The sequence below is a fragment of the Carica papaya genome, chromosome 6 (assembly GCF_054855325.1).
Source record: "Carica papaya isolate Zhongbai chromosome 6, ASM5485532v1, whole genome shotgun sequence".
Classification (NCBI taxonomy): Eukaryota; Viridiplantae; Streptophyta; class Magnoliopsida; order Brassicales; family Caricaceae; genus Carica; species Carica papaya.
In genome coordinates this window covers 6,806,491-6,834,271 of record NC_142314.1, presented here as the reverse complement: position 1 = coordinate 6,834,271, position 27,781 = coordinate 6,806,491, and the positions used below count along the sequence as shown (strand labels likewise).

At 35.8% G+C, this 27,781-nt stretch overlaps 2 protein-coding genes across 8 annotated transcripts in view; both read right to left on the bottom strand.

Moving 5' to 3' along the window:
- Positions 1–3,311: 3,311 nt before the first annotated feature.
- Positions 3,312–5,664, bottom strand: LOC110819046 (Haloacid dehalogenase-like hydrolase (HAD) superfamily protein). Of its 2 annotated transcripts, none has more exons than XM_022048130.2 (5): positions 5,533–5,664; positions 5,254–5,388; positions 4,470–4,641; positions 3,906–4,022; positions 3,312–3,731 (listed from the first exon to the last, which is right to left on the bottom strand). In XM_022048130.2, exons 2-5 carry the CDS (start codon positions 5,361–5,363, stop codon positions 3,558–3,560), a joined length of 573 nt encoding a protein of 190 aa, XP_021903822.1. In that variant the 5' UTR covers positions 5,364–5,388; positions 5,533–5,664; the 3' UTR covers positions 3,312–3,557. The 2 variants fall into 2 exon arrangements, with proteins under 2 accessions (XP_021903822.1, XP_021903821.1); XM_022048129.2 differs by having other exon boundaries at positions 5,484–5,615.
- The window catches only part of LOC110816186 (Cysteine proteinases superfamily protein), a 41,541-nt gene continuing 19,292 nt past the window's right edge, over positions 5,533–27,781 (bottom strand). For 3 of the 6 annotated variants that reach the window (XM_088222383.1, XM_088222385.1, XM_088222386.1), the window contains 9 exons: positions 27,349–27,457; positions 26,662–26,724; positions 22,745–22,876; positions 18,897–19,097; positions 18,741–18,796; positions 18,563–18,656; positions 18,212–18,302; positions 9,808–9,927; positions 6,270–6,899 (listed from right to left, as the gene is read on the bottom strand). In XM_088222383.1, the coding sequence (XP_088078509.1) occupies positions 6,426–6,899; positions 9,808–9,927; positions 18,212–18,302; positions 18,563–18,656; positions 18,741–18,796; positions 18,897–19,097; positions 22,745–22,876; positions 26,662–26,724; positions 27,349–27,457 (1,340 nt within the window). In that variant the 3' untranslated portion in view covers positions 6,270–6,425. Of the gene's footprint in view, positions 5,665–6,269; positions 6,900–9,807; positions 9,928–18,211; positions 18,303–18,562; positions 18,657–18,740; positions 18,797–18,896; positions 19,098–22,744; positions 22,877–26,661; positions 26,725–27,348; positions 27,458–27,781 lie in introns of those variants that run through there. The other 3 variants (XM_088222382.1, XM_088222387.1, XM_088222384.1) reach the window with 3 other exon arrangements.

The following is a 27,781-nucleotide window of genomic DNA, read 5'->3' as shown; positions in this document are numbered from 1 at the left end:
TGATAATAAATTCACATTTTGCTTCCCAAGAACTACGAAAATCGCAATCTCCACAGCATAACACTGAAATATCACATAAGCACATACTCATGCATTCACCTGTAGACATACGAAGATGCATAGATAACATGCATATCTGCACGTAAACAAAAATACAGATGCACGTGCTAAAGATATACATATGGTCCATTCTTGAATGAACGAACAGCAGAGAGGGCATTGATGGCAATGCATGTAATCGCGGTGATTGCAGTTATGATGCTGAAGCATCTGCAAACCGCCAAGAAAGGGTCTGTTGTGATCCTGATCCTTGAGCTCGACGAAGCTACTGGTAGGTTTTCTCGGTGTTCTTTTCCCATGTTTTGCAGGTTTCTTTATCTCTGCCAGAAAAGCCTCTCCACTCGCGGAAAATTTATGCTGGATTTTCAAATGGAAATCCAAATCCTAAACAATCATAGGAATCTGTAGTAAATTTTCACCTGAGCTTTTTTATTTGCTATGAGGATTGTTCCTCTGTGAGATAGTTCATTATTTAAAGCGTTAAAGCTCATAGATTATAGCTTAAACATCTTAATGAAAATTTTAAAGTTTAATTAATTTAATCCGCGGCTGATTCAACCTAGATCTATAGCTTTTTAATATATCTTGCTCAGCAGGTTGAGGAGAAATTCAACTAAATGGCTATTAATTTTCTTCTATTTCAATAGTTTTTTGATTTAATCAAATAAAAAGGAATGTAGTTTTTTACATTGTTTTTTGTTTTTATCTTCTCATGGTTGTTTATGTTTGAACTCCTCTTGTGCTTTGTTTAGTTTTTAGCTGAAACTTGCTAGTCTGTCATGTTTAGATGTGACTTTTATTTCAGACTTCGTACATAAAATAGTTAATGTTAGAAACCTAATTGCATTACTGACTACCAGGGACTTCTATGCATTGGCTTTCTTAAATGTGCTCGGCAGCAGAAAAAAATTTCGAGAGAGCAAGCAATCAGGGATCTAGAGGTAAGCAATCATGTCTGAGAGCTTAAATGATGTTTTGTCATTTGAAGGGCTTCTCTTTCTTTGCTCTTGTTTTTTTGCCACGGCCTAATCTTCGGTGGTTTTGTTACAATGTTGATTCTATAGAGGTAGAGAATATGATTAGCATTTGACTCTCAAAAGTCCTGTGGTTGAGCATCATGGTTGCAAGAAAAGATTTTGATAATCAGCCAATAAAGATCTAATCTAGATCTCTAGAACCGGACAATTTGGTAGTGAAGGACTGTCAGATTTAACTAGTTTCATGAAAATGTTATAGTGTACCACTAGATTGGCATCGCTTCTGCAACATATTTTAAATTAAGACCATCTGATAAGTTGTTTGGATTCACTGCATAAGTTCTATAAATCCAGGAAGGAAATATTCCTTTGGTTCGAGCTACTAAATTTCAGGCCTTAATTTTCATTGTCTTCTCGAAACATATATGGAAAGAAATGAAACTTAAGCATGAGCTTTCATTGCTTTCAGACCTCAGGACATAACGAATGCTATTAGATGACCTAATGGTGCCCACTAACTCATCATACCTCATTCCTTTAAATAAAAGTAGGGTGTGAAATGCAAAACTTAACTTTTATTTATATTCTGTTTATGCGTACGGTCATTGTTGCTTAATTACCTTAAGTGGTCACCGACCAGGATTCATGTCCAACAGACTGGTTTTCAGTCTTCTATATTGGGCTATATTCCCTCAAATTTAGTTAGCGAACGAAAATCTTTACACCAGTCTGTATTACATTGTTTTCATGGTTCAGTTTTATCGCATGATTAGCTTCATACTTATGTTAAAATTGTTCATCCATGTAAATATTAGGAGCTACTTGAGTTTTTTAACTATTCAATCTCTCCTCAGTTTCATGCTTCAATCAACTGAGAGTTTATAAATAAATAAATAATTGGATTTTGTAGACAACTACAGGAATTGGAGCGACACAGGGCAGAACTTTACTTCTGATGCCAGAAAGAGCTTGAAATGATCTATCTGATCAGCAGGAAAAATCATTCTTTACCATACCACTGGAAATGGCTCATTGTTTAGCTCTCACACTGGTTTTCTTTAAAACATAATACTGGAGGATCATGTCCAGGATTATGAAGATGTATAGTTTCGTGTGAAGACATTTTTGTATATCACGCAATTACTGATTTTTAAGTAAAAGAGGCTTCAGTTTCTCTGGCCCCTAAACATGTTGTCCTTTTTGGGTTTAACTATGATTTTGATACTAATTTGTGTACTTTGCAACGACTTTGCCCATAGTCAGTCCTAAGTGAGGGGAAAAACAACATTTTGGTGAAGGTTAAATCCCCAATAAGCATTCCACCGAAGTTGGTAGGAAGTTGGGATTGAACGTGGGTGTGGACAGTTACTTGAGTTAGGCTGGCCAGGTTGAGGTTGCACTTGGGTCAACTTGGGTTTGAACCTTGCCCTGAAATAAGATTATTCTTTTAGTTGGCTCGAACCATGCTCAGATCGAGACTGTACTCTAAGTCGCTCAGGCCAACATCATTCCTCGAGACAACGTGAGGCCAGGGCCTTTGATTGACCCATGCTTTCTTGCAAGATTCTACCTTAGGTCTAGCGGGGCAGGCAACGTTCCCCAGCCTCATACTGATGCCAGATAAGGCTGTTTATTTGGTCGAAAATTTATTAGAATAAATTGAGTTGAGTTGAACCAAAATACAAAAAATATAAACTTCTTTTGAGTGAGGATTAAACCGAAGTAAGAGAGGACCGGACCGTAATAAATTACGAAATATTTTCGAAGTTCAAATGAGATTATTGTAGACACTTCATATATCTGAGAAGTCATCAGGATTTTGTATTTTATTAGGATATATGGCTATGCTCTGGGGGCAAGAAAATAAAATGTGAAGGCATTGTTTATCTAGTGATCCGTAAGAAGACATTGACGCTTTGTTTGTATCAGTTTATACACGTACTTATACATATAAGGATATATAATTCTTTGTTAAAGCTTAAATACATAAGAATCTAGACTTTTTTAAAGAAAAAATGTGTTTTTCAAATAAAATTTGATTAATTAGTTATTTCTGAAAATAAAACCAATACAAGTGTAGAAAAATGAGTTGGAATTGTGAAACCTTAGTGGAATAAAAAAAAGAAAAAAAAAAAAAGAAATAGTTTCTTTCTGTTGCAGTAAAAATGTCTAATAAAATCATCAGCTTTTAAAATGACAAATTTACTGTGAAGCTAGAGCCTCAAAAGAAATGGCATGAAGCTACAGTTGAATGCAAACCAGATAACTAACAAGTTGCCAAATAAGTGAGTATAAATTTTAAGATTCCAGCATTTATAAGCATCTTCTAACATCAATTAGATATAAAGTTTGTTGTGCAAATCATTAACTTTTCAATGGCTCTAAATAGCATACAAAATATACAAGCAAATGCTCCACAGTTCCCCCATCGCTGGTACAATAGTTCCAATAAAATGATGCAGTTAATAGAATGCAGAGAATCAATAGCGTTCAAAATCAAACGAGATCAGAATAAGGCATTCATTTCTGGTCGTTCTCTCCTGATGAATTGGGATTTTGAGAATATTTTGCCCACCTTTGCTTGTTCTTCTGAGATGTATTCCAATTTTGAGAGAATTCCGTGAGTCCCTGCCTCAATGCACCAAGATTAACTCCTTTGCCTACCAAGATGCTTGTGACCCCCATTTTAGAAACCTGTTCCGCATTACAGTTGCAGTTTAATTGGCTGCATGAGCTATGTTTCATAAAAATTAGGAACACCAACTGTTCTTTTTCATTAAATAGGATCCTCCATTGTTTATCAGATAAATTTGCAAGGTTAACATGTAAACTGCATATTAACAACAGAATTGCAACATTCATATTTACCGCTTGGATATTCCTATCTTCATCATCAAAAAAGAGCATTGAGTTAAAAGGCACCCCTGTTCTTGAACGGATTCTTTGAAAATGCTCAGTTTTGTGCGTCCAACTGGAAAAAATCTCCTGAATAAAATCAAAACAAGAGTCATCTAAATGTTAGTGGCAATTTTTGTCACTCTTTGCTAAAGAAGGAAAAAAAAAAACATAATCATGAGAAGCTTATAAACTAACATAAGGCCATAGATATGGGATAAGAATCAGCAACAACAAAATTATTTTAAAAAGAAAGAAACAATAAGAACCTAAACATTGAACTTGGACATGTATTCGAGCCAGGTCAACACAGGAATCCAAAGTGTATGAAAGTTGGACAGACCATGATGTCCTCATATCAGATGGCACATAATTCTTCTGGAATAAATCATGCACATATCTTCCAAACAAACAAAAGAAGGAACAGACGAACAATGGTTTCAATATGTACAATCCCATGAACTCATATGGAATAGAATGAACTGAAGTACTTTAGAAAGAGAAGCAGCCAGGGAGTGTAGACTCTTATTAACACACCTGGGTTATAAACATAGACTTGATGTTCAACTTATCAAGAAACGTGTTAGCTATGTCTGGTGTTGGCGATCTTGAAGCAATAGCTAAATCAACCCCCTTGTCTCTGAGTGCACACAATATGCCTTTAGCATCGCGATACAAAGATGGCATTTCACGTTTGGATCGACATTCACTGGAGTCAAAGGAAAAAGTAAAAGAACATGTAAATTGGCACACCATATTCAAATTTATGTAACTGCAGGAAATAATTGCATTACCATTCTCATAAATAAATTACTTACCGCTCTTAAAATATGAAAAATGAAATTATGAGAAAATCATCATTAAACAGCAACTAGAAAAAGCGAAAGCGAGTGATGAGCATTATAGAACAATGACAATGTTTTCTGATAAAACAACCCATAAAACAATTGTATTGTACAAAACAAGCTACATCAAGCTCCATATTATCCTCTGCTCTTAACAATTTGTCACTTGAACGGTTTATAGCAACATCGATTCCTTACCGGCAATGGTGAAAGTACTCAGTAGTCAGCGGTACCTTTAGTGTAAGAAGGTTATGATATTCTACCTACCACTTTGATAAGCGATTTTAGGGCTAGACAGGACATAAATCAGCCTAAAAATTTTAGAATGGTAGAGTTTGATAATTAGGAATAAAATTCAATCGATCAATAAATCGCGATGAATGCACCCAGTTAGATATACATGCATAAGCAAATAAACGTACACATAAGGTAAACAGAGGATTATGGTGTTTCTGTGGATTAAGCGAGAAATATACCAGTAAAAAGGCCAGAGAGTGTAATCGAGATCGAAGACAACCAATTTGGGGAGCACTTGGAACATTCCTATGATCTGCATCGCCTCCTGTTTCGCCTTCTCTTCTGTCATCTTCTCTCCCTTTCTGCGTATTTACCTGTGTGTATATATGTGTATATATATATGTATACAGTATATATAAAATTCGTAGGTATTATATATATATATATATAGAACAAGGGACAGCGTTGCCTTATGTAGACTCGAACTACAAAGTGAAGAATGAAAATGGAGCTCCCACCTCCGAGGACTCCTGCTATTATCTATGGAGGAAATGAGGTGTACGAACGAGATGTTTTTGTTTGGCTGCTCCTTTTCCGGTACATATGGATAAGCAACTCCTTGATGCAGGCAACCGGTTAAACGCCGTGGCCTAATTCTCAAAATGAGAGAAAAATCAACGTCAGCGTATTTTTTTTTAATAAATATTTTTAAATTTAATTAATTAATTAGTGCAAAAATGTATAGTTAAATTTACGATTATTATTATTGTATATATCGTCTGCAGTACTATTTAATTATTTTTATATTTTAACCAAATGAATTATTATAATTCATAATTTTTTTAATTTATATAACTTTTGCTTATACAAAAATATGGTATTCAAATTTATATTGAAGTTATTTAATATTTGATTTATTTATATAAAAAAATATGTACTTAAATTTATGATCATCATTAATCAATCTCTATGAATTTGTAGACATCCTCTGCATAGTCAAGTTTAGTAACACAGCATATATATTTAATTTCAATGAGAAGACAAAAGTTCAGAGTAAAATGAACCACAGTGGGTCGCAAGTTCTGCACATGGACCCTCACATTAACGCACATGCAGACGAGGAAACCCCACGGGATAAAAATTCTCCAGAATACATCCACAGAGTGGTAATTACTTTTCCAAACTCAAATTATTCTAATAACTAAAATTATTAATGCATATTTTTTAGAATTAACCCTTATAATTGCCCGGTGAATTTGTTAACCCTGACTCAATTTCATTCCATTCTCACGTTTTCCAGTATACAAGAGTCGAGGCTGTGAATTTACTTACCATTCTATTCCTTTCACTATTTACATCCTTTTATTTTTCTTAACAAGTTTTCACTTGTTAGTTCTATTCCTCTCTAAGTCTAAGGAGGCACAAATCGTGCCCTCTTGGCCCCAGCTTGCTGGCCTTCTGGTTCAGACACTAAATCTTCATCACTCGAGATACAATAATTGTCATTCTGATTGCTGCCTTGATTGGACATGGTGTTGTTCTTTTGTGAGGATGAAACATCATTGCTCTCATTGCCATCATGCATTATGCTTTGTTCTTCCGAGTCTTCAACCACAAGATCAGCAAATTTGTCATTTGAGGTTGAAGGAAACTCTGGTTTGCATCTGTCATCCAGCTCATTTGGTCTTGCAAATTGTAGAAGCTTTTGATCCTCATTTACTTGAACTTCTACATTTTCATCAGGAAGCATGGAGGAAAAGTATTTATTGCAACAATCAGCTTCAGGAATTTCATGAGAATAGTCTTCCAGTATCCCATAAATTAACTTTCGGATAAAAGAACGTTTTAGAGAAGCCTCCATAGGCGGAAACCAGTCCTTACTTAGCTGGAAGAAAGAAGCCCACTTGTAACTCATCAAATGTAAGCAAGTTTTAGGATTAGTTTCAACGTACTAGAACAGTTGAGGTAAAGGTGATCAAAAAATGTTATACAGATGCACATGATTCTAGATGCTACACAAGAAGCATTTAAGATTCAGATAAATTCAGGACTAAAAACAATGGTGGCTGTGCATTTGGTTTGTAGTCAGTCGCACAAGGAGTCTGGCCATGTGCAACTCTGAATTCTAGAGAAAAGAAACAAGAACGGACCAGAAATACAAGTATGCAAGCTAGCAAGCGAGTACACGAGCAAACATACAAACAATCAAGCCAACCAACAAGCAAATGAACAAGTACGTTTAAAGAAATTCTATCACTGTTGAAGAAGATCACTTCAATTCTTCTAGGTCTTGTTTACAGTATCAAGACTAGTTCCAAAGCTGGTCTACATGATCTTCGTGCTAAAAAAAAAAAGTTGTTACTCGCACCATATTTTCACATTGACCTCTTTGTTTGATCAGTACCTAAAATTCTTCTACAATCTATGAAGTTCCACATTGTCCAATCGAGTTAAGTGATAAAAATATGTGAACTCTGGATTTGCTATAAACTCCATATGCTAATCCCTCTCAACTCTAAGAAGGAATATGTGAAACTGTGGACTTGCTATAAACTCTATAAACTAATCCCTCTCAACCCCAAGCCCTTCATGAATTGCTTCCAAATGAAATAGGGTAGATGACATGACTTGTTTAGATAAGGAAAAAGAAACTAATTAATCACGAGGCACCAAGAGGTACTGCCTATGTCAAGGTGGTACTGCCTATATACAGAAAGTATGCAGTTATATAATTTATACAATAAAAATCAGTAAGCTCTCCAAGGTCCTCCTCACCAGGTGTGCTCCTGTCCTCTACATCTGATAATAGAAGCTTGCGTAATAAAATCAGATTGGACGACCAGAATGTTTCTGGTTTCTTCTTTCTGCCTTATCTTGACTAGAAAGCTTGGGCTTGGATAAAATCTATCCACAAGTTGAAGTACTAACTTTCTTAAACTTTCACTGAATATTTGTCATTCCAGAGCAGCTTTTTATGGCTTATAACAGGAAGAAAAATAACTGCTACCTCAGGAGTAGGAACTACTCCTAGAGAATAGCAGGTCTGACAAGACTATTTCAAAAATAACAACCCACATGGTAGGATGACTGCGCACGAGATTTTAAACTAAAAGATAGATTACCTAGAATTTACTCGGTGGCCAGAGGTAAGGAGATGAGGGTGAAGAAAGCTTATGAGGTTGTTGGTGGGGGCTGGGCGTGGAATGTGCCAAGCAAGCATAATCTGTAGGATTGGGAAGTGGAAGAGTATGTGGAGCTGCTGCTGTGTTCATCTAATATTAAATTATCCGAGAACAATGATAAAAGAATATGGAAGTTAGAAAAAAAGAGGAGCTTCTCTGTAAAATCATACTATGAATTTATTACTATGAGAGAGAACAACAAAAACCAAACAGCCCCTTTCAAGCAAATATGGAAATCGAAAGCACCACCTAAAATTGATTTTTTTTACTTGGGGGGCGGCTAAAGAGCAGATTTTAACAATTGACATGCTTAGAAGAAGAGGAAATGTTGATAAACAGGTGTTATTTTTGTAAATCCAATGAGGAAACTTGTTACCATTTGCTGCTGGGTTGCCCTGTTACATACGACATATGGTCTTCTGTTTTGATGCTTATTGGGGTGGATTGGGTTATGACAGGTAGTTTAAGTAATGAACTTTGGGTTTGGGAGGTTTTGTGTATAAAAAAGGGGAGGCATTTATTTCTTGTACCACTTACTATTTTTTGGGTGATTTGGAAAGAAAGAAATTCTAAAACTTTTGAGGAGGTAAAGACTAACCTTGGTAACATTAAACATAAATGGATTCACACTTTTGGACCTATTTTGCTGGGTCATGATAATATAGGTGTGGTCATTGACTAATTGATAGACTTGTAACTATTTTGTATACGAATAGTACTCCCTTAGTATATTGTGCATAGTAATATTTCATTTTTATTTTTTAAAAAAAAATTAACAACCCACATATGTAACTGATAATATATAAGAAAACAAATTGAGAAATAAAACATCACTAGCAAACAAACCGAGCACTTAAACATGAAATAAAATACTTAGATATGTGGCTAAGCTTTCTATGAGTGAATCTTTTATAAACTTTACTGCTAAATGGAACAACTTTCAACTCTGAAAGTGAATCCGGTTGACTTATGCCCTCTGATTCTTGCTGACTCATAACATCCTAGAGTATTAACCATGAAACCATAGAATGGCTAGGATTCGATTAGAATATTCCTTTATCTTATGATTATGGCACCAACCCATGCTCAAAGCTTATCCAAAATAGACCTACTCATCAGCTTAGGCCCATCAAGGATAAAGCTGCTTTCACAATAAAGATATTGATCCGTGTTTCAAACACAGACTGAAACCATCAATTCCCCTCTTGTCTTCAAGTCCTCTATGATCAGAATCCTTAGCCCAAAGTCTTCCCAAGCAAAGCAGGCAACATTTTTCCCTTCTTTTGCTATGCGTGCCTTGGGGGTAAAAAATTTTGCTTTAGACACTATAGTCATACTAAAACGACAGCAAACTTCAAGCTATATGGTAACAACCAACTGGAGGATTACTTGCCAAGTCTTGGCAGTATAACCTTGATGGCAGCGAGAACAAGTTCATGAAAGTCCTACAAGAATAGCTCCTTGCAATAAAAACAATTTGTGGGATATTAACAAATCTTTAAGCAGCATCACTCAAATGAAAACTATGCAAGTTCAAGAACAGCCAGAGAGAGGTCATAACTAAATGATCTCAGAGCAAAATTACAACTAAACAACAATGAGAACACTTACAAAGTAGGAGAATCTTGTTATTATAAAAGGACTGAAGTTAGCAGGAGCTTCCTCAAGGAACCGTTCAACATAGTGAAGCAGAAAGAGGCCACAATCAAATGAATTCTCCTGCTGAGGCAGCTAACTCCAAACAAAACAAATATACCATTTTTAAGTGTACGAAGAACAAAAACGGACAGTCCTAGACTTAGGAGGTAACTCTTTTCCTAATTCAGACAAGCTTGAGTCAAGCATCTAAATCACAATTGCCAGAAGAATGGACTAATAGCCAGGATTTTTTTAAAAAAAGAAAATGACGATGAAGGTATCATAAATCTTTCTGAGACATTTAAAATATAAACCATAAACTTGGATTCATGGAAACATGACAGAATTACAACAATTTTATAGAATAACTCTAGCTGCATCATGAAACAATAAAATTTTGAAGTGTGGCCGTATAAAATGCAGAGTGGATAAGTGAAGAATCAACCAAATATCTAGCTTCTCATGATATGCATGAAAATACTGATGAGTAATATCATCCCCATCCTCCAAAGATTTAAAACACTCACGGGAATATTATTACATTCATCAATTAAAGAGTAATTGAGGCATAAGAAAGAAGTAGAAATTAATAGAAATACATTCCCAAATATTGTGGTTTGGCATTTAAAAAAAAACAATCTAGAAGACAGTGGGATTCTGTCCTCAGCATGATGAACTTTGGTTTGGTGGGCAGACAGTGATGAAGCTAGAATTATTTGTAAAGGAGGGTCAGTATTAATTTTATCATAAAAAATAAATACACTCCCATGGTGTGGTAAACATTAGTCGTAATTTTTCTAATTATTATTTTATTTATATAATTCTTGCTCTAATTTTTTTTTACCATAATTAGTATGAGTATCTATAGTATTATTGTTAATATAGTCACATAATTTTTTTATAATATGTGTTCTGATAGTACCTAAAAACGGCATCATTATCACCAACTTTTGAGTTGTTAAATTTGATGGTATGCTATGTAATTTGATGTATTTTCTATATTTTGTAGTAGGATAGGAGATAAGGACGAAATAAGGAAAACCAGTATGAAAACAGGAAAAGTTCGTGAAAAGAGTCATCAACCCAAAAACAAGCATTGGACAAGGCTTGGGTTGAGCAGTCAGCAACAAATCCTGTCCTAGAAAACTTAGCTTTGGGCAAAGCTAAAGGTCGCGCATAGCAACTGACTTAAATAAAAATGCACGCTTTTTAAATCTGAAAAAGATCTCCGTCCAGCCAAGATCTGGGACCGAAAATCAAGAAAAAATTATTTTGGAAAATTAGGGATAAACTAAAAATCAAAGAAAAAGATTCTAATTAACAAAAGAAAAAAATCCTAGCCTCCTTGGGTTATAAAATCATAGTTGCCAAGTAGGTTCATCATCTTCCTTCTTCCGAACACAACAATAGCTACTAATCTCGCTCCCTCTTTTCACCTTCCTCATCTCTTTAATCTTCAAGAAGCTCTTTTGTATTAAAGTCTACCATGAGTGACTAACTTGTTTTCTTTTCCTACTCGAGATTTAGTAAGTTTCGGTGATGTATTTGTGAGATCGAATTGGTTTAATGTATGTTTTATTTAAATCTTAATATTTATTTATTTTTTGCATCTATACATATTTGTGGTCTTAAACTCGTTTAAACAAGACCCATTGAACGTTAGAGATGCAGCTATCAGCTAGCCGAATTCCTCAAATCCGTAATTGTTTGAACAGTTATGGCACTTAGTAGCGATCAGTGTTGCACTGAGAAGGTAAATAATCTTATTGACCAGTTCACACGGATGAATCTGACAACTTGAATAAGATTTTTTTTAGTTCTCAAGGCCGTTGGCAAGTTAAATTCTGTAAACGTTCCCAAGACTGTTTGACAGCGAAAAACTAACTAATGAATATTTCTTGATTGGTTTAGAAATAAGAAATGAATGGTTGTCGGAACATTTTCGACAATTATAACTGGTTTGCAATAGTTTAAATTAAATAAATTCTTGAATTTACGAACAATTATGTTATTGAAGTTAGTTATTTCATCAACTAGGAATTCTTCTTATAATTTCTTCAGTTTCTAACTTTTTTTTTTGAAATAAAAATGAAGTGTTATATTAACATAGTATCACAAAAATGGGGTACCACCCATGTACAAAGACTTTATAGAAGTGTCTATGATGTTCCCAAAATTCTCATCACTGATAATGTCATACCCTAACAAAATAACCCTAAAAAAGATGAATCCATCTATCCCTTATTTTGTACATACTACTCTCAACACCTTCAAAAGTTCTAGAATTCCTTTCTTTCTAAATAGTCCAAAAAACAGTCAACGAAATTAGGTTAGCAATATTGCCCTTTACATATAAACCATATCAAGCCCAAATTTCCACACCAACCGACCTAGCCACCGTCCACTCAATTCCTAAAATCTCATATACTATACACCACAGATTGTAAGTCATAGGACACCACAACAAAAGATGATTACACATCTCCACCATTTGAAAACAGCCGTAACACCCATTAACCAAATACTGTCCCCTCCTTCTGAGTTTATCTATAGTTATGATCTTCTCTAAAGATGCCTCCCAAGCAAAAAAAGCTATACGTGGGGGAGCCTTGGTTTTCCAAATTTGCACAGCTGAGAAATCAGAACTACTATTTCTCTCCCAAGAACACAGAAATCTGCAGTAAGATGAAACAGAAAACTTGCCACTCTTTTCCCATTTCCAAACAGCCTGATCACTGTCTGCTTTCAACTGTTGAGCCTCAAGAGTCTTCAATAGCTCTTCATACTCACCAATCTCCCAATCATTCAAGTTTCTGGAAACCTCAACCATCCAAACAGTTTCCCCATTGATGATTCGGTAAGCTTCCTCAACAGTCATGTTTTTTCTTTGAGCAATAGAGTAAATTCTGGGGTAATGCCCCATAAGGTTCCCATGACCTATCCAAACACCCGACCAAAATAATTTCATCTTGTTACCTCTACCAAGATCCCACTTTAAGCAATGCCGGAAATTAGGCTACTGCTTTAGTTTCTAACTTGCAGCCAAAAGTTTATTTAAAATTATTATATATTATTGTTTATATTATACTATGCATATTGAATTTTACAAAACTTTCCCGTTTGTTTACTGTTCAGTCATTGAAGAAAATTAGTTTTCAATTCCTTATAAATTCGATCCTGTTTACCACTATTACAATCTTATTTTATTAGTTAATAGAAATTTATTTTTGATGGAGACACCCATCATGTTCCTTATTCACTCACCTTAGATGTTTGTAGCTCTAGAGGCATACAGTATAGCAAGAACATAAATCTTTAGTTTTGTCTAATGATTTAAATCTGTAGTGTAGATTACAACTTCAAACTTTTAACATTAACTTAAAGATAGTTAATAAAGTATTATATTTTGATGTTTTTACTTAACAAAAGGACCTTACTCAAATAATATTATATTTTTATCTATAAAAGACCTTAATTAAATAATAGTTTAACACAATCCTAGTTTAGAGCAACCTTCCTCTTTCTTATCTCTCGGTTCTTTCTTGGAGCTGGTGCTGCGGTCTTCCCTCATGATGGTCTATCCTCCCTGGGGATTCTTAGTCATCAAATGGAAATTGTTTGAGTTAATGCTTGGGGAAGGTGATGTCAATGGCACCAGCATCAACAATAATTTTAGAGGTTTCTGTTACACTATTCTTTTAATGAAAGATGAGGTGGATTGCTGCTTGAGAATTTTTGGGGAGTTTTAATAACAGAAGGTATCCGGATCTTGGGAAAGGAGCATGGTAGGCAGAAACCATACTTAATGGATAATTTTTGGCATTTGTAGGTAAGTTTTTGGCTATCACGGAGCGAGTGGGTGATGTATAAAAGAGGATCTGCATTCTAGAAGGGTTTAAAGCAAGTGGTTGGTAGCGGATGTTGGCGGTGGTCACTTGTGTATTGGTAAGGCTGTCTTACCACCTCGGACGTGGAAGATAGATGCGTTGAAGACTGATGCGACTAAAGTGTCTAACCTTGCTGTGTCATTTGCTTCCTTTTTCCATAAACTACTTTGTCCTCTATGCGAGGCTGTTTTCAATGTCTCTCTGTCAACAACCGATGGTGGTGCTTCTGGTGTGTTGCTTGTCGGTGTTGATTGGGTGAAGGAGTCGAAGAATCCGGTTTAAAAGCGAGTCAGACTGATTTCAAATTCCAAAAGTCCCAGCTCTAGAAGACTCCTTTTGGACTGAGTCGACAGGCTAGGCTGTCTTTGGCAAGCCCACTCTTGTAAAGCCAAATGCCTTGAGTTTGAGAAAGGTAAATAGGTCAATCTTGTTAAATCAAACTCAGGTGGATGGAAAAACAAAAGCTCAGGTCAATTATTGATTGGGGAATTTTTTTGGGCTTCATCATTTCTCTTAGAAAGGTACATCACTATGTGGCAAAGTGATGTGAATCACATAATTGGAGAGTTCACAGGTTTTAAGGCCTGACAAAGAAAACCATCTCTCTCTCAGGCCATGTTTTTCTGTCATATTTTCAGCTATTGCCTCTTGCCAAGTACGGGGCATTAAGGGGCCGAGTTTGTTCTGTTGGCTGTAGCAGATAAATGTGATGAAGAGAAGGTTGTTTTTGTAGGAGAGAATGTGTAGAGTGGGCTGTTAGGTGAATAAGGGAGAAGCATGGTTGCGATTAACGCAAAAGCAGTTGAGTGGGCAGGCAGAATCTATAAGCATCACATTGGGTCTTGAGCAACATTCAGAAAATTAGCAGGTTTTTAGAAGTGTGTTCTGAGGGGTACAAAGGTCAAGCCACTACATCGCTTTGAGCTATTGATGGCAGTAGAAGGGATTAAGAAAATTTTGAGATAATGAAATCTAAGGAGAAGAAAGAAGAGGATTTAGACAAGGATAAGGAGTTGAGGAGACTGCACAACTCCATTATGATCAAGGAGTAAGGAATGGAGTGGGGAGCAAGGGCAAATAGGAACATGAGGGATATGAATGATACTACTAAAGAGGGGATTTTAAAAGTTGCTTGAACTCGTTGAAACTGAATAGTTTGGCCTTGAGCCTTTAAGTTGGAGGTTTTTAGAATCAACTGGCCTGTTGTCTTTGGAAACTGATGGTGGTTGGGTGGAGAGATTTGCCACGCAATGGGGGGGAGGGGGGGGGGGGGGGTCATTTTTGTTATGTTGAAATAAAAATTTATTGGAGTTAGTTGATAGGCACAGTGGCACTTGTCTATATCGTGTATCCTTGAATGTAGGGTGCCTCAATCGTGATGGGTGTTTACGTTGCTCTATGGCAAAGGGAAAGAGAGTAGGAAGATGGCACTGCCTTCAGTGATTGAGGGTGATTTTAGTATGGTGCTTGTTGTCCATGAGTGCTTTGGAGAAAGCTATCCTCAACTTTGTTTGGATGTATTCTGGGAAGTCTTGGATAGGATCAACTTGTCGGACCTTCCTTTGACTGGTGGTAGTTGGACCAGGTTGAATACAAGTGACAGGTCGAGTACTTTAATTGACTGATTTATTGTTTCTGCTTGTTTTGAATCTTAAATTCCACGTTTGTTACAGAAACTCCTATCATGTACCATCATTTTTCTTAAATTCCACTTTAGATTCAAAAACAAATGGCTTAAGGTCCCTGATATTCAAGATCAAGTTAAGGAGTAACAGAAAGAATCTGTTAGGTAATGCTAGCTACAAAATTGCTACAAAACCTTTTTAAGTCAAGTTAAAGGTCAAAGAGTGGAGCAAGGTCGAGTTAGGGAAGGAATTATGAAGAGGGATAGTCTTTTGAGCACGACTAAAAGGCTTGACAGATTAGAGGTAGATTAAAGATTAATGGCTAAGGAATTGGTGTATGAAGGCTTGTGCTGATTTCACTGACATGTTAGTAATGAGGACCCATGGGAAGAAGTGAAAGGTTCTTTTAAGGACCTTTTGCACTGAAATTTCACTCAGTGGCCTACCTTGGATGGTTTTCTATTTAACACTAAGAGGAATAGGATTTGGCACAGCTTGAGTGTTCGTTCTCCAAGGGAGAGATTTATTAAGTCCTCATAAGCTGTGGAGGAGTTAAAGCATTGGGACCGGATTGTTTCAAATGGGTTCATCCGGCGAAATTGCGAACAGTGAAAAAGGATTTTGTTCGCATTATTCACGAAATTCTATGATCCTCTGTATCCAGTCTTAATTTCAGCTTTTTAGCATTTATACCAAAACTTGCAGGACAGTCTTTAGACCCATTAGTCTGATACTTTGTATCTATAATTACTTCAAAGCTGTTGGTGAGGAGATTGGAGAGAAATGAGCAGTGTGATTAGGAAGTGTTTGTATGCTTTTGTTGGGGAGAGGAAAATCCTGAAAGCTTTTTTCATTGCACTAAGTGGTGGACCATCTAGCACGACGAGGGGTTGAGGGTGCCATTTGTAAGCTTGACATGAAAAAAGCCTAAGGTCATGTGTTTTGGAGTTTTCTATTTTACATGCTTACAAGACTTCATTTTGGTGCAAAATGGTGCTCCTGGGTAAGTCTTGCATTTTAATTTCTTCTTTTGCTGCTATTATCAATGGCTGCTCATCTGTTTTCTCATGGCTTCTCGTGTCTTAGGCAATGGGACCTTTTTCTACCATTTATTTTTATCATTGTGATGGAGGCTCTCAACCAGCAGCTTGTTAGGGCAAAAGATCTTCAGCTTCATTAGGGAGAGACGAAGCCATGGAGGTGACACACCTGCTCTTTGCTTACGATACACTTTTGTTTTGCAACCTAATTCCCAAGCTTTTATTGAATATTAGATGCATTCTTTGGGCCTTCAAGCTGTCTCATGGCTCAATATTTTCTTTTCTGAAATCATTTCATGGCTCAATATTAATTTGGCAAAATCAAACTGGTCTTGTTTGGCGGAGGGAGGCGCTCGATTTCTTTAGTTAGAATTCTAGGGTGCAATGTGGCTTGTCTTCCTCTAGACTTTGTTGGCCCTCAGAATATTTGGGATTCTATCGTGATTAAGTTTGAGACTAAATTGGTAGGATAGAAGAGGTTCCTTTCCAAAGGCTGTAAGCTGACACTTATGAAGAGTATATTTTCTAATATATCATCTTCTATTATTCTATATCTGCTAGTGTGGCCAAAAAAGCTAGAAATTATTCTGTCATTTTCTTAAGGGATGACTTTACAGAGAAGAACAGAATTTCATTTGGCTTCCTGGAATGTGTTTAAGCTCCTTTTTCAGAGGATGGACTTTGGATCAGGCTGATAGTGGACTTTAACAAAGCCCTTTTTGGTAACTATAGCTATGGAGATCTATGACTGAAGAGGGTTGCCTCTAGAAGAGGGAGATAAAAGCAAAATTTTGGCAATCTAGGTTGTTAAGACTTGCTATACTTATCTAGTTTATTAGTTTTTAACTAATTATTTTTATTAATTATTTTTTAATAACTTATTTTTTCATACTTTAAATTTACAGAATATAAATTATTTAAACAATAAACATGTAAGATATCTCATATTTACATATACTAAAATGTTCAGAGTAGGGGCCTCTCAAGCTTCATCATTGTTCATGGATTTCTGAAGAATAAACTTTGGGCTTAGATAGGTGTATTTGTTGCCAAGTCCAAAAGAAAGCTTGTTACTCTTAGTCCTGAAGTTACATTTTGACAAATTATAATTTTCCATAAGCTTTACTGTATCACACAGAAAACACCCCTAAAATTTAAAATTTGAAGGAAATACACTGTACTTCACGAAATATATCTTTGCCCCCATCCCATCATTTCTTTTATAAAGAAGAAAGTGACAGAGAAAAATGTCTAAAATATTAAAAATTATATAGCCAATAGCATAAAAATATAACAGGAAGCCGAAATGGTAAGCAAAAAATAGATAAAATAATATCCAGGTAGAGGGAACCATTCGAAGAAAGAAGCAGACCACTTCAGACATTCCCCCAACCAACCCACGATATGCACCAATATTTTCAAGGATGCAGATACCAATCAAAAGAAAACCGTTTAATTATTTGTAAATAGTTTTGGCCACATTGACCTACAGAAATTACATATCTACATAGAGGAAAGCAGCTAATTGCAATACAAATATATAATAAATAAACTAAATAATTTTTTTTTTGAAATAAAAGTGTGAAGATGTATTGATGCAAGGTACTAAGGGAGCACCGTCCATGTATAAAATTTATACCAACTAAATAATTTTTTTAATAGAAAAAGAAGATTTATCAGAAAATGAAGAAGATAAAAAGTGGGAGGATAAGATATATCCTACAAAATGAATAAGAACCAAAGAAAGAGAAATTATCTATATAGCAATAAAACATTCCAGTCCCTATATCAACCAAAAAAAATTGTCTCCAAGAAGAATCAATACCTCAAGTGAAACAAACCGTATGTGTAAGAACTTGGAAAGAACATCATCTGTTGTCTCTTTGTTCCTCTCTTTCCACTCTTCACATAAGTAACTGGCAAAGCAGTACACACAAAGATCAAGTAACACCAATCAACTTTGATACCAAAAAGTATGATATATATTAGTTCTGAGCTGACTACAAATACAGGAATAGAGGATTCCTTCAAAATTAGTATGATGGTCCATGCCACATCAGAAACTTGGTAACCATACAGTTGTTATGGGCAACAAAGGCCATTGGAGATAAAAGACATGATAACAAAGCCCTTAAGGAACTCCCCTCATCCTACAGAGGTTATGCAGGTTGGTTACCTTTGAAACAGATTTTTAAGGCCTCTGTGACTTCCTTTAATTGAGTCCATGTGCAAGATGCATGGAACTTTTAGTGATTCTCCAATTTCTTCATCTATAAAATGGAAGTGATTCTTTTAGATGGCAGGAATAAAGCCTAGAAGATACATAAAATTGAAGCAATTGCTTGAGGCCTTGCCTCTGAAATGAGCCACTTCGCCAGGATGGCAAATGACAATCAAACTCCAATGAAGGCTGTGAGAGAAAGATGCATTCATATATTATGTCAAAGGAAAATATAAGACTAAGTTTTCCCTCTATATTGCTAGCAACAAAAACAGTGCAATTTTCCCACCTGTAGTTCACAGGAACAAAAATGTAGTCCTTTTCAAACAGATTCACTTTTCTAGTCCATTTTTGAACACGTTTAAACGCCTCTCTGCCTTCACAAGCACTATGTGGATCTTTGTCTATATCCGCAAGTTTCCGAAAGAAGAAACTATTGAAAAAGTGGAATCTATGTTGCTCCTCAGGGAGAATTTTATTCTTCAAATATCTGCAGAAAGATAAGATAAGATTTTCTAAATATTTATTCTATTAAAGACAAGTTATAGAGGACACAACTTCACAAGATAAAATTTGATAGTTGATCCAAACAACCATTTACAGGTAAGGCTGATCAGAGAAGAAAGGAGATACCAAACATCATGAGCCAACTATAATCAAACTATTGAAGATACCCAACACAGCAGCCTTATGTATCTCACTTGGGGATGATTTAAAAGAGGGTTAGGCATAGAAGCAAGAGAAAGAAACACCAAATTATTTCCTATAGACAGCTTAGTTTCAATTTATGCTCGTAATATCTCCCAGTTTCTTCATTCCATGGATGTGGGAGATAATTTCTTCAGTTACTGGAAGTTACCTATCTTAGGCTGACAGTTTCATGATCAGATCTTATTTTAAGAAGCACATTAATAAGCACTTCTGGCAAGAGAACATAAGCAGAATTTGCTTTTAGATAGGTGCTTTCTAAATTCAATTTGGTGCTGAGTGTTGATTGTATAAATATTAGGTGACAAGGCAAGGCGATCACATGTCAAGGAGATCTTAGACTTGGAAGTTGCAAGACTTAGACTAGTCTAATAACCTTGGATCTTGAATATGAGATGTTGATTATAAAAATATTCAAAAGCTTTTCAAGTTTGTACGACCTCAATGAAAGGATATTTTCTCATATAGAGAGGCCTCTGTAATCATTCTTTTCCATGGAAGCGATCACATCTAGGTAGAATACTTGAAGTTGTGTACTAAGTTTAAATTATCTCTGATTAAAGCAATAAAATCTCAAAGCATTCCACTGCATGATGCCAGTGATTTAGTGACCACCACACCCTAGGAGCTACCTCTTTGAATAAGGTAACTGAGAAGATTATGAAGGATATTGTAATTCATTTCGACAAATTGACTCAGCCAGCAATTGATCTCTTAAGTTTATAGTGACTAATTAACATTTCAAGTTGAGGACAATAATATCATAGTTGAATCGAGCTCCATGAACAAAAAGGAGCCTGCTTGAAGGGATTACACAAAAACTCTTTACCGTACTAACAGTGATAACCGAAGTTTGGTGATTCTTCATGTTATATATTTTGCCATGCCTAATTTGTTTACCACTCCTTTGAAATCCTTTTTCTTAAGCAATTTTTTTTTCTTATGATTATTTCAAGTTTTCGGGTTTCAGTTCTTTGGAAGACAAGTTCAAGTGATGCAGAATGAGTTAACATTAGATTTCCTAAATAAATTAGAAATTGTAATTATATTACATGTAAAACAACTATATTATTTAGGAGTTTATTGTTATATTATTTAAGAGTATTATAATACTTTTACTAATTTAGAATTTCAATTCTTATTGATATCCTAATATTACTAGTATTAGTTTCTCATTATAAGTATTCATAATTCTACTAGTTTGCTATTCTGTAGGGATATTTAAGTATTCAATAACATTTTGAGAATTTTTCACTTTTTTATTTGTGTGATTGTCAAAAGCCTTTAACATGGTTGTCTGACCTTGAGAAAGAAAGGAAGAGAAAAGAGAGAAAGAGAGAGGAGGAGAGGAGAGATAGAGAGGGAAATCTAATATATAATTCTTATTCTTTTCCTTCATGATTACGGCATAAAAATTGAATCTTTTATAAACTATAAGCAATTAAAGCAACGATTATCACGACTGAAATCAGTGGCCGTTCTTGATGCAGCGATGGCTGCTGTGGAAGTGTATTCAAAACATTAACTCTAACCATAACCCTAATTGATACATGCAAAAAACTAATTTATTCCTTTGTTATTTTTCTTTTTTTACTCTTCGTGTCCTAACAATACTCTCTCCTTTAACATCAATCTTATCCCCAAGGTTAAAAATCCACCTCCTGTTTTTTTTTTTAATTCTTATTTCTTTATTTTATATTTTTTAACATATATATAATTAATTATTATATATATAAATATATATTTTAAAGTAATTTTTATTTTTATTTATTTTATTTATATATATATTTTAATTATTATATATAGATATATATCTATATTTTATTTTATTTTTTTTAAAAGCAGTTTTTACTGCTTCCACCCACAAGAAATCAGACACCAACGCAACCTTGCCGGCCACTCTACTCACTCCGCCTCTCGCCACCACGGTAACATCTTCTTCTTCCACCTCTTCTTTTTCCGCTTCTCCTTCTTCTGCCCCTCCCTCTTTCGCTTCTCATTTGAGAGATAAAAAACCCTCTGGAGAACGAGAGGCCTGCAAGTTCCTATCTTGACCTCGCGAGCATTGAAACAGAACTTGAGCAGAGCTTCCAAGAGGCAGCTCTTTCTGTCTACTTAACCACTGAGAGCCACGTTTGGCTGACCAAGTCAGACAAGGTAGAGACCTCTAGTCCATTCCTGACCGCTATTACTTGAGAAAGAAAGAGAAGCAGAGCAGGTGAACCGATTCGTTTCAAAGTATTGGGTAGATCAGTTTGCGTCGGACCGGTTTGGTTGCGGATGGTTTGGACCGGTTCGGCCTAATCTGTTTTTTTAGCCAGTCAAATCTAGTTTGGTTGGATTGCATCGGGTATAAAAGGTAACTCTAACCCTTATTTTCCTGACTCTAAAATTGCGCAACTCGGGCGAGGCAGGAAGCCTCCTTTATGGGCCTCGACTTCTAGGCACACCTATTTTTCTTCGGTCCGATCAGTAGAACGGCCACAGAGTAGATCCAGGATCACGTTGAACTACTGACGCGATTCTTCCATGAACGCAGAGAGTTTTAGGTTGACCTCCTTCTAGTAATCGCTTTGGGATTCTCCAACTTGGCCACAATGGCCTTCCCTTTGGACCAAGTGCGCGTAGCAACACCAACGTAGGATTGGCCAGTTCCGGCTCTGATACCATCTTGTCAGATGCCTTCGGATATGGCTCTGATCTATAGGAACAATGAAGAAGAAGAAGAAAAAGAAGGAGAGGATGGGGAAGATGAAGAAGAAATTTGAAGAGAGATATTGAGACAAATAATATTGATCTTTATTCGATGATTACAAGACAACGAAAATCGGCTTTTTATAGGCTTAAAGCAATAAAGAAAACTCCCTCAGTGGCCGGAATCATGCTCGCTGGAATCACGCGACGATATGACCAGGGTGCCAGCCGCAGGACGAGATGATGATGATGACTAAGGCACCGGCCGCGGGATGTGATGAATCCCATTAGGGTTTGTCAATCCTAATCCCAGCAGGTCTTGGAAATTTACTTTTTTGCCCTCCAGAGTGTGAATTTTTCTGTTTTGCCCTTCTTTCTATAATAAATCCTTAGGAGGTTCCTGACAATCCAAACACTTTCTCTACTTAAAAAACTATGGTTTAAAGTTCATCGGAGCTAAAAGCTCTATGCACCTAAGCAAACAAAAAAGTAAGTCAATCCAAACACTTTTTTACCTATTTTCCAAATTTAAGATAAGAGATGTTCTTATGAATTATTTATATTCATCCTCAAGCATGCATTTACATGTATCTGGCTTTTAATTTAAATGAACAGATGTTAGGTAAGGCAAAAAAATAAAAAAAGGATTCTTAAGACACACCAGAGAGAGGATCCTGAACTTGAATCAAATTATTTCTGCATAATAAAAGCCACAGAATATCCATAAGAACTTACTTAATATAAAAGTCGATGATAGTATCATTGATGAAAGTCTCCGGCTGCAGAAGTTCAATGTCTCTTTGACTAATTGATACAGCATCTGGATCTCCTTTTGGGTAGACAATTTCTTCAAAAGGCTCAGAAAAACTAAAAAAAAAAAAAAAAGAATTCACATTCAATCAGCCTCATTAGCCAAAAAAGAATTGTGAAACAAGTGGATAAAAGTTAAATTGTCCAGTTGTGAATTCACATATATGCATATTTTCTCTAGGCACTAAAATAAGGGAGCTGTTTGAGGAATTAACAATGAACAAAAAACACCTTTTCCCAAGATTTATTTTCTTTTTTAAGTACCAGATTATTTAGCAGAAAACATCTCCAATGCAAGTTTTATGGGGAAATAACTGAATATGACAATCACATCTAATACTGAAAGTTCTCATATTACTTATTGATAAATATCCCAATTGGAATACTGAATATCTTCACTGTGGCTATATTTGGTACTTTTTGACCAATTACTATTTATTTCGGAAACAATGGACAACAAGGTAAGCAGTGATCTTTTACCCTACTTCTTTGTTTAATAAAGCTTCTATATCAAATCAGGACCAGCAAAGAAGACCAAAAATCCATCATTCTAGCAAAAACAAGGCCTCTAGCTCACATCAGACCAGGTCTACGTCCCACTAGATAAAGATAGGTCAATAAGATTGCAGGCGTAAAGGAAAGTCTAAACTCATCAAAATTCATGCTTGGGAAGAGTGAATCTTGGTCATACAAACCATGTTAAGATCTCCCCCAGTCACCACATAATAATACCATTTTCTAGCAACTTTGAGGTCATCTTGCATGTCTCCTCTCCCACTGTCTTCCCCTTAACAAATAAACCTCTGGAAACAAAAAGCACCAACATAACAATCCTTAAAACACAGAAATCAAGCATATACCCTGACCACCATCTCCATAATCTAATAATCTCACATCAGCAGAACACCTGCAAAAGCCCCATCAGCCAATAAGTCACACCAACCAATGTCCCTAGCCTCTTACAAACAATCTGCTGTATTGTCTGTCATTGACTCTTCCTTGGATTCTTGAGGCACAAAACAAAAAGAAAGCAACCATTAGTGACCATCCTTTGGCTCACATCATTCCCACCCCTCACATTCCATGGGATAATATGCTTTAACATAGCTTTGATAAATACTCCAACTCAGATATGATGCTATCCTTTTTCAGGCTTGTTGCCCTTTTCATAACTAGTATAATATGATAAGCTCTAGTTCTCTACTTTTGTCCCTTCCCATTTTCTTCTCTCTCTAACCTTTAGGAGTCTTAGCACTGACTTTTCCATTATTGTTAAAACATCTGCTTAATTCTATGGCCTGAAAGAGTTTAATAGCCAGCTTTTCCTTCTCCTTCAAAAACTTGCATCAAGAATTTGCCAATTCGAGGAATATTGTTCAAAACTCATGCAAACACTTTCTCTTGATCAATAAAGCCACCCTCAAAAGAATCAAATTCATTATGCCCTTCTGCTCTCACCATCTCCGGTCCTTTCACATAATCGTTAGGTCCCGAAAAAGACCATGACCACCTTGCCACCTTCTATAGTCACTAATGGTTATGCAAGGTAGATATCCTCCCTTATATAAGAAGCAAGGCTAATAACTAAGAGCATTCCCAGCATCAACCTCTCCTCTAAATGGTGATCTCTAAAGTCTAAAGAGTGAGCAGCCTCCCAAAAAAGGGACTCCCTCCTCCAAATCACACAACTCATCCAAGCAACAACTTGAACTATCAATCTCAAAGTTCCTGAACCTAGTAAGTAAAACCTACATCAATTGAAACTTAGAGTCGTGACCTAGTGCCAAGTGCGAAGAAGGAGATGAGTCTTTGACTAAGATTCCCTTCCTGGACTTGATTGACCATCCACCAATGGAAGGCTTCAACTGTTTATTTATGCCTTTAAATAGGAAACCATGTACCTTTTTTAGTTAAGGAAACTTTTTCTCTACAAGCCTCGACACTTGAAAGCTTCAAAGCTGTCCAAACCCAATACGCCCGGGGGTTTTAGGGATCTCTTTCCTTTGAGTTTTGGAATTATTTACACTTGGTTTAAATAATAGATCTGTTACCAATACCTCACATTAAGAACTATCTCAGCAAACAATCTCAAAGGAAGTTGACCCTGCAACTTAGAGATGGCTTTGATGAAGATCTCTAGCTTCTGCAGCACAAGCAATACTACCAAGAAGCTAAATTCGGCACAGGGTATGATCTCCTATTTAATCTTAACTTAATCAGACTACAATCCTCGAAAGGATCCCCATAACAAAGTCGTTTTTTATTCCTAGGCTTGTAGTCATTTAGGTCTAGGTCAATACATCTCATCAACAGCCTTCATAAGTCTCCAGCATTGCATCCATCTACTTGAGAGTCTTCAAGAAAGTAAAATCTCCTTCTAATGCTCCCTTGCTCCTTAGTTAAGACTATAAGACCAAAACCCTATAGCTTTTGTTCCCTCCCACGGAAACCCCTCCCCCCCTGAAAAAAAAGAAAAAGAAAAAAATCCCTCCTTTGATCTTCAGACTCTTCACCCAGTACCCTGTTCTTTCTCCTAGTAGAACTCACATAGAAAACTGGAAAACAAGTCAAATCTCTCGCGAAGCAAGAGAAACTGAGATGCAAAACGTCCTTTTAGTGGTCTTTTGTTTTCTCAATTAACACCAACACTTTATTGTTTTTGTTCCCTCCCATGGCGACTGAAAAAAGCTATAATCTTAAAACCGTTCACCCAGTACCCCGGTCTTTCTCCAACTAGAACTCACATTGAAACTAAGAAACAAATCAATCACACACTCAGCAAGAGAACTCACATAAAAAACTGAAAAACAGGTCAATCTCTCGCCCAGCAAGAGAAACTGAGATGCAAGACCACCTTTTAATGGTCTTTTGGTTTTTCAATTAACACCAAAAACTTTATTGTTTTTGTTCCCTCCCATGGCAACCGAAAAATTCTTAATTCTTGTTTTCTCGAAAAATAATAAGCTACATAACTTTAGCATAAAACAGTTAATCAAATGACATTGTTTACAAAAAAGCATACAAGGTTCATGCTACCAAAGATTAACTAGTAGATGAAACGACATATGTGGTCCTCCTTATTTCAAGTTGAAACCATTCAACCCCTCTAAATTTCTGATCACAACGCCACACAAGAATCATACGCTAATAACGTTTTGATCAGTATCAAGTTCACCAAGAAGCATGAAGGAAAACCTAGAACTCAACAGAACTCAAGTAACACTAAGCTATCTTAGATTGCTAACAAGATCCCTCGTATCCATTTCTCCTTACCAAACTTTAGATTGATATGAACCATCATTTTAAGTATACTATTGCCCTGATGAGGAAAGACAATCTACTTTAGACAAAGTCATCCTTCCCTAAGCCTTTGCCTAGGTTGTAGATGTCCAACCATTTAAGATGCCCTTCTTCCGTTGCATCAAAAAAAAAAAAAAGAAGGATATACTTCTTCAGTTTTAATCCTTTCTCTGCTACCTGGTCCTCTGCCTCTTGATAGTGAACTTGTACCTTATTATTATCTATTTTCATATTAGCCCACATCCACTTTAACATCCTCAATGCAGTTGCACATTTAACATGTTGTTCAATAACTGTTCAGCACTCTAATGAACATAAAATAGACAGCTGTATAATCATCTTGAAAAATTTCCCCACCATATGGTTTGAAAATTATTTTATCAGTTAAATGGAACCATCATGATCCATGAAATTAAGTTAGGAAGAACCATGACATGATTCATTTTAAAAATGAAATTCAAATAAATCTTAAAAACAAATTAGCATCGGCATTCACATTGGTAGTTAAAAATATAAGATATTATTATATCTCTTCAACTCACTCAGAGAAATAAGGCCGTGAAATATGCCCTGAGAAAGCATTTTCTTCATTTTCTCCATCATTGCTGCCAAAAGAAAAGGAACTCACATAAATGTCTCTTCTCTAATCGAGGTACATACCACATCAACAACAAAAAAAGAACAGATTTACTGAAGAGAGAAAAGTATGATGCAAAAAGAAAGGGATAATAAGGAATCCTCCAACCATTAAGGGAAAGCAAAGAAAGTCAGAAAGAGAGACAACAGGCACTAAGCCAAATTTGAAACCCAATCCCGTCCGGAAGTTAATAAAGGGGTCCCCTAAAACTGTAGGCTTTAGTGGGGAGAGAAGTGAAAAACATAAATAACATTTTTCTTTCAACAGTTGAGTTACATTAGTAGAAAAAAAAAATAAGTAATAGTTCAGCAGAAAACATGGGAACATGTCCAGCTTCTAATCAGATAGTAAAATTAATTTAATCTTCATAGGCAATATAGAGAAGTAGAAAAATGAAGAACATGGGATCAATCTTTCATTTATCTCAATTTCCAAAATATTTAAAACCACTAGGCAGGACATGCCCAAACAAATAAACTTTCTTCCCTTGGAGCAGTTCACATATTTAACAAAAATAAGTAAGATAATAACTACTTTTTCTCTCAAAAAAAAAATGCATAGGTATAACAATCAAAGTTGACTAGCAGCTTACTCAATAGTGATATTCCAGATATCCCTGTATCTCACATTCAATGATTGGATTCCTTCCTGTCCCTCAGACCAGTATGGGTCATAAACTACAAACTTCAACAGATCAATTCCTGCAGGCAAAAATTAGATATTAACAAGTGTCATTCTTAGGAAACAGTTTCTAAAGCAATATTCCAAGTGACATCCGAATTTATCATAGAAAATATACCCACTGATCACAAAATTGACTGAAAACAAAAATATATACTTAACTGAGGTCAACCTATTGATTCTCTTGTCGTACAAAAAGCAGAAAGTGCATTCGCAAAAAGGTAAGATGTCAATTAGCCCCTTAAATCTTTTGCTGAATTAAGCAGATAACCCTTGAGCCAAAAAAAAACCCCATATGGAACCAAATATCCCAGACTACCAAAAGAAAAGCAACTAATCTAGAA